Below are 12,672 nucleotides of genomic sequence, written 5' to 3'. Positions count from 1 at the left end.
CCAGTACTTAATTTTTTGTATACAGTGAGAATCATACCACTCCTTGGGTTTCTTTCTTAGCTCTGGCTTCTAGGAAATTCCACAGTAATAATGGATTTTAATTTTAATAGTTTCTCTCAGCTAGTATATTTGAAAAACATTTTTCCTTACACTCTTATATACTTACTTTATTTTTGTATTGTTTCAGTTATATTTTTATTATGATGCAGTTGCTAAATTGTAGGTTATCCTTTTAGAAAGTAGGAAGTAGCTTACATTTTAGTTCTGTGTTTTCAGCTATTCTTTGAAGCTCTATTAGATTACACAAAATTAATCATCAGGACTTTATGTACTTTTCATGAAAAATATAATACTAATTAGTATAATCCAACTGAAGACTACATACATACATGAGCTCGTTTACATAACAATGACAAAAGCAATAAAATCCCCTCAGAAGCCTCTAATAGATAGTTACAAGCCTAACTTTTGTTCATTTTCTGATGAAGATTCCATTCTAGACACAGGAGAAAAAAGATTTTGGGGCATAGTATTTCTAAGTCTGAATCTTATAGGCCTTCTAACATAACTCCATTTATTTGGCTCAAACTTAGAAATATTGATTCTCATTAGACAGACAAAACAAGTAAAGAAAATAATAGAATCTGACACTATTTTCAGGAGGAAAAAAACACAATACAATTAAGAGAAGTAAGGTTTAATGGTGGAAAGTTCTATCATACTAATTGCTCTTCTAACTTTTGATTCCAGGAAAACTGGGTCCCATGTTGACATAAAAAGTGAGGGAGAATGTGAGAAAAGTAGTCCAGAAGAGGTGAGAACATGGGCCAGAATGGTAGTAAACACTGGGGACTGACTTCAAAAGAGAAAGCAAATGCTTTCCTCGCTCTTCTTAGGTGGGGTACTTGAAAGGAGCTAACTCTTGCTTTACTTGACATGGAATACTGAATACTGCCTGTTAGTGTGGAAAAGCAGTAGATAGTTCCTGAAACTCAATCAGATTTCTCTGATGATTAGACCTTTCAGCTGTATTTCTGCTTTCTGTTAAGAAAACCCAGAAATCTGAAGAAAGCTGCATGTGCGATGAAAAGAACAGTAGACGTGATTCATTTAATCTGAGCTGAAGCCGCTGCATTGTCACTTGCTGTCAGGAGACCTTGGGCAAATTACTTAACTAAAATGAGACATAGACTAAATCACTATAGCACAGGAATAAATTTTTATGCTAAGGTTCTGTGAGCCTGTGGGAATAAGGAAAAGAAAGAAGGATCTCATCCATGCTACCCTTGACTTTCTCTAGCTGATCAGCATCCCTAATTGTCAGGGTATGATACCCTTGCTTGATGCTCTTGGAGCACCTAATTTTACCTTTCAGCACACAGTGTTTTAAATATCTCTTTGTCTGCATCATGTGGGACCTTGTGAGCAAATTGAGAATAAAGGGTAGTGCCACCTGAATTCTAGCACAATTATCAGTGTTTACTGAATAAATAAATAAGTAGATGAGTTTTATACAATATCCATTGAGCTACTTCTATATAACCAGCACTGCCCAAGGGGGCTATTACCCACCATGATGGGAGAGGCACTGACTTCTATACAATTTTTGTAAATGTCGTAAGCATTATAATTATGCTGGTAGATGCCAAGTTCCTTTCCCTGTTCTTCAGGATATATGCAGTGCTTTTCGACCCTTTGTGAAAGATGGAAGGCTCGGATGCACAAGGGAAAATGATCCTGTTCTTGGCCCTGATGGGAGGACACATGGCAATAAGTGTGCCATGTGTGCTGAGCTCTTGTAAGTATCATCATCTTCCGGTGGACCTGTGGGAATGCACTTGATTCCTGACCTGAGGATCCCTCCATGGACAGATGAAGGCCTTTTAATGAAACATGCAATCTTTTGTCTTTATAATGTGCAATAGACCTTGCTGCCAGGGTGGCTTCTTTTCTTTTTCTTCATGTCTTCTACTGAAGTTCCTAAAAAGGAAAGGATAAGTTGGTTATGCTAGTTATTAAACATAAGACTCTTCATTTTAAAAAAATTATAATACTTGAAAATGCCCAGTGCTTTATAAGGCATAATATTTTAAAATTTAAAAAGCATTTTCTTTTTGCATAATCTAGGTTAGTCATTTGACATTCATTGCTTCATTTGGGCATGTATAGAGAGACCCTTACTGAATCATGACAATATATTTTAAATATATAATGATAATAATTGCCATGTGTATCAATTCATTCTTAGTGGTAAAATGTGAATATTATGAAAGGGAAGAACTATTGTGTTAATCTGAGTGCTTGGCACTGGTTTGGGCCCGAAGACCCAGATATGAGTAAGAGGCGATTAGACTTTCACATTCTATCTGCTAAACAAGGTATAGACTCTAGGCCTTGTGGCAGCAACCTCAAAGTGCCATATTTACATCTCTAGATCTTTAAAATCAGGACAGAAAAAGATTTACCAGACTAATAAACTTCACACTTGCCTTTGAAAATTACAGTTAGCTGTTGTAGAATTCAAGGGCATGTTCTATCAGGTTCACAAGATAGTTTATTCATGGTTTTCAGACAGGAAATCAGTAGGATTTCCACTTTCTTACCTAGGAGGCATGTACTTAAAGTGTTCAAACCTGCCCTAAATCATAGGGTTTTCTTTATATGCACTAACTGAAAAAGAGAAGTATGCTTGAAACTTTGAAGTAATACAATAATGGCATTGTCTTTTATTAACACATGGATTGTCTTAAATGTTAAAATTCCTCAAGTTGACAATTCCTAGTATATGTATCATTAGGTTCAGATTTAACCCAGCATTTATAAATTCCTGGTTTCTTCCCCTGTAGAACTTAGATAGCAATGTTTATCCCCAGTATTAGAATGTAATTAGGTAATATATGTGAAAGGGTTTAGAAGCTCAATTCAAGTTTAGCTTTTACTAGCAGCCATGCTTTTTTACATGAAAGCGAACAACTACTTTACAAGGTTTAAAAAGTTAAGCACAGGGTGTGGGTAGTAATACCTCAAAGGCTTAGTTTGGTTTCACCTTGTCACAGCATTGTTTCAAACTCTTGGTTCTGCCTATTGGAGGGAATTTTCCTGACAGTCTTCTGTTTGTCACCTAAGGTGGCACACCCATCTAGTTCTGCAGAACAAAGCTTATAATTGACTGTCAGTGAGTCAGTTTCACACCCTTCCTTATCTTTGGCAATTTCTCTGGTACAGACATTGAAGACAGGAAAATTCTTGTCTCCTGTAAGTGGACAAGTTTCAACAGGTTATGGCAGAGGATATGAAAGTGCTTAGCACAGGGTAGACACAGGGAATATGATTGAGCCATAAACTCATCAGCTGTTTACTTTTCTTAACAGTTTAAAGGAAGCTGAAGAAAATGCCAAACGAGAAGGTGGAAACAGAATTCAGAGAGACACTGAAAATGTAAATAACTCAACAACACAATTTGGTTCTTGTAGCCATAAACACTACCAAAATTATGCTTGAACCCTTGAATAATGAAATTATTGCATTACCCTTTAAAACCACATGGACTTCTTTTAATATTAGATTCCTCAGATTGACTATCCTTAGTATTCTTAGAAAACTGAAGTACACAGAACTATCTATAATTTGTTCAGCACTCGTCAATGGTTGAACAAAATTCTTTTGTGGTAGTAGGTAAATTAGGTACAAATTTAAACAGCATTTCTCACTAAGGCTTAATAATGTGTAATTTCCAGTCCACCTTCCTCTTCCCCATAAAGAGGATATAAGACAGAAAGTTTGTGCACACAAAATCCTGCTAGTTTCTATCAGCCTTCTTTCTGGCACAGTGTAAGCCACTTTGCCTTGAGTACATTTTTTTTAATTGCATCATAGTATAAATTAGGAATAACTGTAAAATAACTTTGACTCTATTAAACAGTACATCCACTGGTAAATTTTATATAAAATTCCATTGTCTCAGTTGTAACTATTTACTTTTCCATATGGGTTGTTTCCATATAGCTATTACATTCAGTGAGACCTATATTAATAAAGGCCAAAGTGAAGATCTCAAATACTGAAATGGTGGTTTTGAAAAATACTCTTAAAATTAAACTTTTATCAAACATTATTTGGTAATATAATTTTTCAATCTAATGTGAAAAGTTTTTCCTTTTATTAATTGAATAAGTACTGTAGACAATGTGGCCTGGGCTACTTAAGTCACCAAGGTTATTAAGCCCTACTTTGAATAAGAGAGATAGCAGTTACTTTGCTAAATGGCTGGCCTTTTGTTGGGAAGTCAGGACATCTGAGTTTTAGCCTTCATTCTGTCATGCTTTGGGTGTGTAAGACTGAGAAAACCATCTCCTCTCTGGGCCTTAATTTTCTTGTCAGCAAAATAAACAGGTAGGGTAAGTGACCTCAATTTTGCCTTCCTGTTGAATTGTGATTCTGCACTTGGCACTCTTTTGTATTAATAGAAATATGCTACTTTTGTATATTGCAGGGCTTATGCTTTTCCTGTGGGAAAACAGGCCCAGTTTTTGATAATCAAAAGCTGACTTTCCACATCATAATGCTATTCAGTGAATCCAAGTTCTCAACCTAAATTAGGTAGCCTGAACTTAAAATTAGAAAACTGAAGTACACAGATCTATCTATAATTTGTTCAGCACTCGTCAATGGTTGAACAAAATTCTTTTGTGGTAGTAGGTAAATTTTAGTCTAAAACTCTGGATCATATGGTGATAATTAGCATCTGTTACTCCATAAACACAAAATGTTGTTTTCTCTTGTTTTCTGTCAGGTCAGGACCATCTTTGCCTCTTTCTCTCTGTGGCTGGAGTCATTAGGCATAATTGTGTTGAATAGGACTGCTTTACAATGATGGCTTAATACATGCCCTATAATTAACTTGTCAGTGAGTTGCTCACACAAGTACTTTTTCACAATCTCCCTGGATGAATCACAATTTATAAACTGAAATTATCATTCTTTCTCATATAGGAATCATTGAGCATTAATTTTATTACCATGCTATTATTATCAGGTGACTGTTTTCTGCATCATTATTCCTAGATTGTTCCCACCAGAAGTTTAGAGCATCCCCTTTACTCCCCCTAAAACAAGCATCTTCTACTAGGAGGCTATTGGGATTCTTTTTTAAAGTGTTCTGATGAAATTTGAGTTGCAAAAAAAAAACAATCAGGAAATACTTATCTAGGAAGGATCTATTCAAAGAAGCTCACTGTGTAAGTGGTAAGATTGAGGTCCCAAAAGTGATGGGACTTTGTTTCTGTCTCCTAGTGGCTTAGAGCCACAGTCTAAGTGCCCAAGTATCCTGATTCCTCATCCATCCTTTTTATGCTCATGTTTTCTAGCTGAAATGGAAACAGGAGGATTGCACAGTGAAAAAGAAGATCATGTTTATACTTTATATTATAGTAATATATGCCACCATAACATGCTCATGTAGACAGAAAAAGCTGAGCCTAGAGGAATTAAGATATGGTCTTTGTGAAGTTTAGCCTTCACCAAATAGCAGAATTTTCAAAAACAGAAATAAATCTGAAAGTTCATAGCATGGTCATAGAAATCATCAGGAAACCTAGGAACCCAAAGTCTTCTCTCTCTCTCTCTCTCTCTCTCCCTCCCTCTCTCTTTAATAGACACAGCATTTTTAGGCTTTTAGACTGAAAGTTATTCAATTCACTCTGTCTGAGGTTTTCACCTATAATGTCAGAAATGAACACAGGCAAAGAAGCAGAGCATACATAATGTTGTTGAGCGCCATCTTGCTCCTTGTTCCTTGCAAATAAGGCTGGCTTGTTCTGGACTTGACCCATCTTAAGTAACTTTTACACATCTGATTTCAAGAATTCCATCTTGAATTCTTGAATGCCCATCAGTGACATTTTTTTACCTTGTCTATTGTATTTGTTGGGTCTGTACTGGAACCACATCAAAGATCCATTTTTGTTTCTTACAGATTTGAAAGTTAACAAGAACTATTTAACTAAAGTTTTAGAAGTATTTCCTCAGCCTTATCCATCCTAGGCTCTTTTACCTTTTAATAAATGTACACACAACATATGCAAGTGCCAAGTAACTTGACAAAATAATTGCTAATTCTCATTAATATGTCATCCGTGTTTACCAACACTTCCAGACTTGTCATTCTGTGCTTGTAAATTGACCATATAAATTTGAAAGATTAAAGAATAGAAAATGGCAACTATAATTACTTTTCTTTTTAAAGGAACTTTGCAAGGAATTTGAAAGTCAAGTGAGGAGTGGAAGACTTTTTTGTACCCGGGAGAGTGACCCAGTCCGTGGCCCTGACGGCAGGATGCATGGCAACAAATGTGCCTTGTGTGCTGAAATATTGTGAGTATAGAAGCAGTTTCTTCTTGGTTACTGAAAAGGTAGAAGTAGAGATTGAGCTAAATGATGAATAAGAGTATTGTTGAACTGACATTAATAATTATTTGGGCAGTTTTATGTCCTCCACAAACCAAATACCACCTGTGTACATTAATGACGTGTGTCTATTTCTGAGTCCAAAGGGATTCCATTTTCCAACTGGAAGACTGATTTTCAAAATACTTCTGAACATTCTCAAACCCTGTGACCTTTTAAAGCCTCTTTATGAACAAGTCATACATAATGGGGTGAACACAGGTACCAAAACTTTGCCTTTCTTCAATAATTACCTCATTATGACAGAATTGATGAGACATACTCAAAAAATTCACATTCACATGTTAATTGGCTTATACTTATCTTCTTATCAGGGACATGTGAATTTGGGAAAAAAAGAAAATCTCACATCATACAGATTATGGCATTTATGACAGTATACCAGACATGATCTGGTTATACTTTCTTTCATCTTTGAAGTCCATAAACTCTTTTCTGCATGTTGTCCTACTGGTAACACCTCTCAGACTTGGCCAACTAATACCCCCTCTTTTTATAGACTGTAATTTAAGATTGTCTTCCTTGGATAAGACTTCCTAAATGTCTAATTGAAAATCAATCCTCATAATTCACTATGCTATAATCATCATAGTGGGTAATTATGTAATTATTTCTATGACTATTTGTTGACTACCACTCTGCTAGGTTATATGTTCCAATATGATAGGGATAGGTTTGTGTTGTATACTTTTCTGTGCCCAGGCTCAGACCAATGCTTGCCAAAAAACTAGTTACTAAATAAATGATGAGTTACTGAGTAAATACAGAAATGAATATCTCTGTTCTCCAGGAGCCTAAGATTGATAGCATAAATAAACCATGGAAATGTGCACACATGCTTACACATGTTTATATGTTGTAAGAGTGAATGAAAACTATTCAATAAGAGAAAAATATTTAGGTATGAACAATCTGTGGTAGATATAGAGTTTATTTCTATTTGTGGTCTGGGATGTCTTCTTTTTAAAAGGTAGAATTTAAGCTGGAATGATTTAAAAGAAAGAGAGATGAGAAGAAAACACCTAATGAGTATTTTGTAACATGAAGATTTGAAAAAAATCTCTACTCACTTATTTATTTTCCTTTCTCCAGCATGAGGCGTTTTTCAGAAGAAAAGAATAAAGCAGATCAAAACCTGAGAAAGGCTGAAGAAAAAATTAAAGCTAAAAGAGAAGTTGAGGTGAGGATTAGTCTGATCTAGTTTTATGTTTTGTGTGGATACTGTGAGTGTGTAAGCAGATTACTCTAGTATGCATTGTCAGTATTGGTTGATATTTTAACTACCACTATTTTTACTACTAATAGGTTTTCTGGAAATTAACTTATAATTATTGTTCTATGTCAAAGGAAATTATGGCATTACTATTTCTATATTTATTTAGGGGAAAATAACCAAGATACCACTAATAAAATAATTCAATCTTCTTAAATGAAAACATTATCTGAATTCATAGTATGACATGTACTCTTCCACTGTCTGGTAGCTGTGTTGAGCTATTCATTTTAAAAGCAATAGCAATGTAGAATTTTAATAGGCTTCCTTTAAATCATCCTTCATTCTACTTTCTAAAAATCTCTTAACTCTTCATTTGCCTATTTTCTATTGCTATCATCTTAGCTCAGACCTATAAGAATTTTCCTTTGCATTAATGTGTTAGTCTTCTATCTGATCTATATACTCTTAATTTCCATCTTCCTCAATCCATAAAATCAAATAATTCCCTGTATTGTTTTCATAGACTAGGAGGCATTTTCATGAGTTAATGTCATTATGAAATTTCAACATTTGAATATATTCTAGAGTATGTTTGTACCATTTAACTGCATGTGGAAATCCAATTTAACATATTTCTTACAGTTATCAGTCTTCTATGATATATAACTCACAATTTTACAAAGCAGTCTACTCTTTAGTCTACCTTCTGCCTCTGTAACTCTGTGTAACTTATTTCTTTGACCTCATTTTCAACTTCTTTTTTCCACTTACCAATTTCTACTAATTTTAGTACTCAAATATGCCTCAACTATTGTTTTGTCTTTCATTTCCAACTCCTCTCTTCCTTCCTGCTCCCTTCCTTCCTTTCTTCTTTCTCTTTCTATAATCCAAATTAGTTTCTCTAACTGTAATCCCTATTCACTCATCTACAAATCTAGTTGGCGGTAATCTTTCTAAAAACAAAGATTTGATTCTATTAGTCTCTGCTATAAATATTTATCTTGTTCCATTTCATAAAAAGAAGATACAAATTCCTTTCAAACTTTGTACTCTGGGGTATGATAATTTTTAAGGTCTTCTTTTTGACTACTTCTCAAACATTCTTATTTTCACCCAATTAATTCTTTAGCCACTGTCCTCATGGAAATGTTAGATTATCCCAACAGGATATACTATTTAATGCCTTTATGACTTCACATATCTCAATTTCTCTTGGAGGACCATTTTTGGTGTATTGTGTTCCTAAATACATCCTGTACATAGAATTCACTCATAAGTTCTTAAAACTTTGATGACTCACTCTTTCCTTTGTACTAGTACATTCCTTAGCTTTGCATGTTGTACTTATTCTTTCCACTGGTCTAATAAAGGACCTAAATTATATTCATATTTATATCCTCTTAACTTAATATATTTGTGGAACATGTAAGTGGATGAATATCATGAGAATGAACATCACAAATTTTTTGGATGGTCCTAAATCTTAAAAGTTTCATTTTTTCATCCTCAATTACTCTTTTCCAATTTCTTTTAAAAGCAATGTTCAAAATTTACAAATTAAGAATACAGACCTATGTGAAAACTTTCTCATTTTCATTATTCAGAAACTTTGCAGTGAATATCAGGATCGGGCAAAAAATGGAATACTCTTCTGTACCAGAGAAAATGACCCTGTTAGGGGTCCAGATGGGAAAATGCATGGCAACATGTGCTCCATGTGTCAAGCTTTCTTGTGAGTATAGAGTTTTAAGATGTCAAAGAAAAGAGGAAACCTTATAATACCTTAATAGAACCAGCTTGTTTCATAAATGGGGAAACTGTGGTTCAAAATAAGAAACGTAGTTGAATATGTTACATGGAAAATGTCGTATTAGAGATGGGAGTAAGTATTTATTTTAAAACACCTTGTTTTCTGTTACACTCCCTCTTAGCACTGGAACCTCCTGTGAACATATGAACTTTTACAAATATTAGTTGCTCCTTCACTGGTGAAACCTCATATGGGAACCCAGCATAACAGTTTATAGGCATTTCACCTTTCATGGGAGCTAGAGAACCAAGTCAGCATTTAACACAAAAATTGACTTTAGTCATATTGCTCATAAAACAACCAAAAACTCTTAAAAGCTCACCTTAAATGTTACTGTATAAATGTTGATATTTCTCAGTAAGTTAGAACTAACAGTTTTCTTTCATAATTTAAAGTAGTTCTCACTTTGATTAAACTTAGATTATTTGACTATATTTAAAATATTAAAAACTAAATTTATCTTTTTATTTTTATTAATAACCATGTATGGTTTATCTTTTATTTTTATTAATAACCACATATGGTTAAAATAGCATCAACTAACTATAGATACCATATAATTCAATTGTACAAAAATTGAGGTTCATTTGGTTTATTTGTGTATGAAACTTCTTACCTTTTACTCATCTGTCACACCTTCTGTCTTTTAGATAAAACAGCCATGTATAGATAACACATTTAAGTTTAAATTGAAGCTAGGGTATGCCTGATGTAGTGGACAGCCCATGGAATTGTGAGAGGACACCTTGGTTTTGGTCACATCCTGAGAGTACAGCCAAAGGATTTGTGCCTCACATCCTCTGTGATGTGCTTTGTTAAGGCCACTTTCAGTCTCCAGATGTATGTCACCATGATTCTAATTTTCATACCTACTTTGTTGACATTGATGATCTTTTTGTTACCATAGGCAAGAAAGATAATTTATATGAGTTTTTTAGACCCACTGGTGCCATCTTTATTTGAAGGTTAAGCAGAAATAATGAAGAAGACATGGTACCATACCACACTAGAAGCTGTTTTGTTGATTCTTACTGATATGTAGTGATACATAAGGACAGAGAACAGATTAGCAATACAGAGATGTGGAGAAATCAGTGCATGAGTTTGTTTCTAACAGATGCCTTTTATTTTCTTTTTCGTTCAGCCGAGCAGAAGCTGAAGAAAGGAAAAAGGCTAAATCCCAAGCAAGAAACAAAAGAGGATCTGAAAAAACACCTTCATATGCAGTGAGTGTGATTATCCAACAAATTGTGTGAGGTACTGTAACAGAACACACCTGAAAGCGCCTAGCAGAAAATCTAAACCCTTTGACCTGGGATAACATTGAGATGAATGTTGTGGGATACTGATCTGTTCTTGATGCTTCAGAAATTAACCCTATAAAATGAAAAGAAGTTGCTGTACTGGAGGTCTGAAAATTTGAGTTCTAGTTCTAGTTCATCATTAGCAGTGGTGTTAGCTTTTGCTAACTGCTTTGCAGAGAAATTCTCTGTGTATAGTTTCTACACATGTATTTCACTTCTGAGGTAAAAGTAAAAAAAAAAAAAAAGACCTGATTTTATAAGCAAGCATGATTGATAGCTCATCATCAACTGTAAGATATGTTTTAATCTCCTGTCTCTTCTAATTTGTCCTCTTACCTCTAATCAGAAATTCTTGCTCTATATGTGATATGTAGTTTCCTACCTATGTCTCTCTTTTTATTTTATTTTCACAATCTAATACATAGACTACCAAATCTGTTTTATTTTTTACTCAGAAATGATCCTATTTACTCTTGACAATCCCACTTAAAATATTTCTGACATCTTTCCTGGTTTCCTCAATCACATTTCATGGTCCTGACCTTTGAGTTATCATATGTTCTTGTACCTATCTGTTTGTACTTATTTCATTTTGTTTAGATTATAGTAGGATTTATCTTATTACATTGTGACATCCTGTTATGCCTTATTGGTTCCCATTTCTTAGCAAAGGATTTGTTGTTGTTGGATTTGAATTTTATATTAAGAGAAACACATTTAACTTCCTGGGTTTAAAAAGACAAAACAATTTCTGCCAATGTAGCTGTCCAAATCTTCTGTTCCTATTAGAAATAAAATAAATGCCCAACTTCCATTCTCTAACTTGGCAGGAGCTTTGTCATGAATACCGACAGGTTCTGAGGAATGGAAAACTCCCTTGCACCAGAGAAAATGACCCCATCCAGGGCCCAGATGGGAAAATGCATGGGAACACCTGCTCCATGTGTGCGGCCTTCTTGTGAGTAGAGCTGCAGCTAGGGAACTAAGAGAGGAGTTTGCCCTTTCTGTTTCTTCTACGTTCACTTTCACCGAGAAACAAAAGAACTAATGCTTATCTAAATAAACTGCCTGATTGGAGAAAGGTATAAAAATCATCTCCTTTGAAGATTAAGATGTAGGCACACTTAGACAAAGAGAGAGTCACAGTTTTAAAAAATCCAAGTAGTTTTTATTTTTAAGTATGGAAGTAGGTCTATTTCTAAGTTGTCGTTATGAGTGAAAGTAAGGCCATTGGGCCGATGGTGTAAGCTCTAGAAGACAGGTTCCATTCAGTGCTGAAAAGAGTATCCTAACAGTTGGATGATTTTGAAAATGGAATGGCTTTCCATCGAGTGTCAAGAATGACACAAGTAAAGAAATTACTGGAAGATTAAAACAAAGGCTAGATAGTCATCAGGCATATATCAATGAGAGTTGGAAATTTAGAAGCTACCTCTGGATTAAGGTTTAAATACCTCATCTGCACTCACTAACTCAGTCCTTGGACAAGTAGTGTACTTTATATGTCAAATTTCTTATTGGTAAGTTGGAATTATAATAATGATTTTACAACATGCAGGTGTGATGGTTTCATAGTGTGAGCACAGGATTAGACATGCAGTAAGAATTTAATAAATTTTAACTGTAATGATTATATTACATCTGAGATCATTCCCTATCTAGAAATTTCATAATTCTTTCTCATGGTTTTTTTTTTCAATCACTCTCATTTAGCCAAGCTGAAGAAGAAGAAAAGAAAAAGAAGGAAAGTGAATCAAGAAACAAAAGACAATCTGAAAATAAAGTTTCCTTTGAGGTGAGGGAAACTTCTTGGAGGCATATGCATCTAGGGAGTCATGGTTGACATTTAAGAAACACAAAAATTCCCTGAAAGCCTA

General features: G+C 34.5%; 1 protein-coding gene across 2 annotated transcripts in view; it reads left to right on the top strand.

Annotated features, from left to right (window-relative positions):
* Spink5 (serine peptidase inhibitor Kazal type 5) overlaps positions 1-12,672 on the top strand; it is a 69,331-nt gene that overhangs the window by 23,459 nt on the left and 33,200 nt on the right. For both annotated transcript variants that reach the window (XM_074076698.1, XM_074076699.1), the window contains exons 6-14: positions 751-814; positions 1,671-1,798; positions 3,372-3,438; positions 6,245-6,372; positions 7,558-7,645; positions 9,286-9,413; positions 10,636-10,717; positions 11,626-11,753; positions 12,509-12,590. In XM_074076698.1, the coding sequence (XP_073932799.1) occupies positions 751-814; positions 1,671-1,798; positions 3,372-3,438; positions 6,245-6,372; positions 7,558-7,645; positions 9,286-9,413; positions 10,636-10,717; positions 11,626-11,753; positions 12,509-12,590 (895 nt within the window). The remainder of the gene's footprint in view (positions 1-750; positions 815-1,670; positions 1,799-3,371; positions 3,439-6,244; positions 6,373-7,557; positions 7,646-9,285; positions 9,414-10,635; positions 10,718-11,625; positions 11,754-12,508; positions 12,591-12,672) is intronic.

This window comes from Castor canadensis, chromosome 6, assembly GCF_047511655.1.
Source record: "Castor canadensis chromosome 6, mCasCan1.hap1v2, whole genome shotgun sequence".
NCBI classification, from domain to species: domain Eukaryota; kingdom Metazoa; phylum Chordata; class Mammalia; order Rodentia; family Castoridae; genus Castor; species Castor canadensis.
Note: the sequence above shows the minus strand (reverse complement) of the source record. Positions and strands in the feature narration are given on the sequence as shown.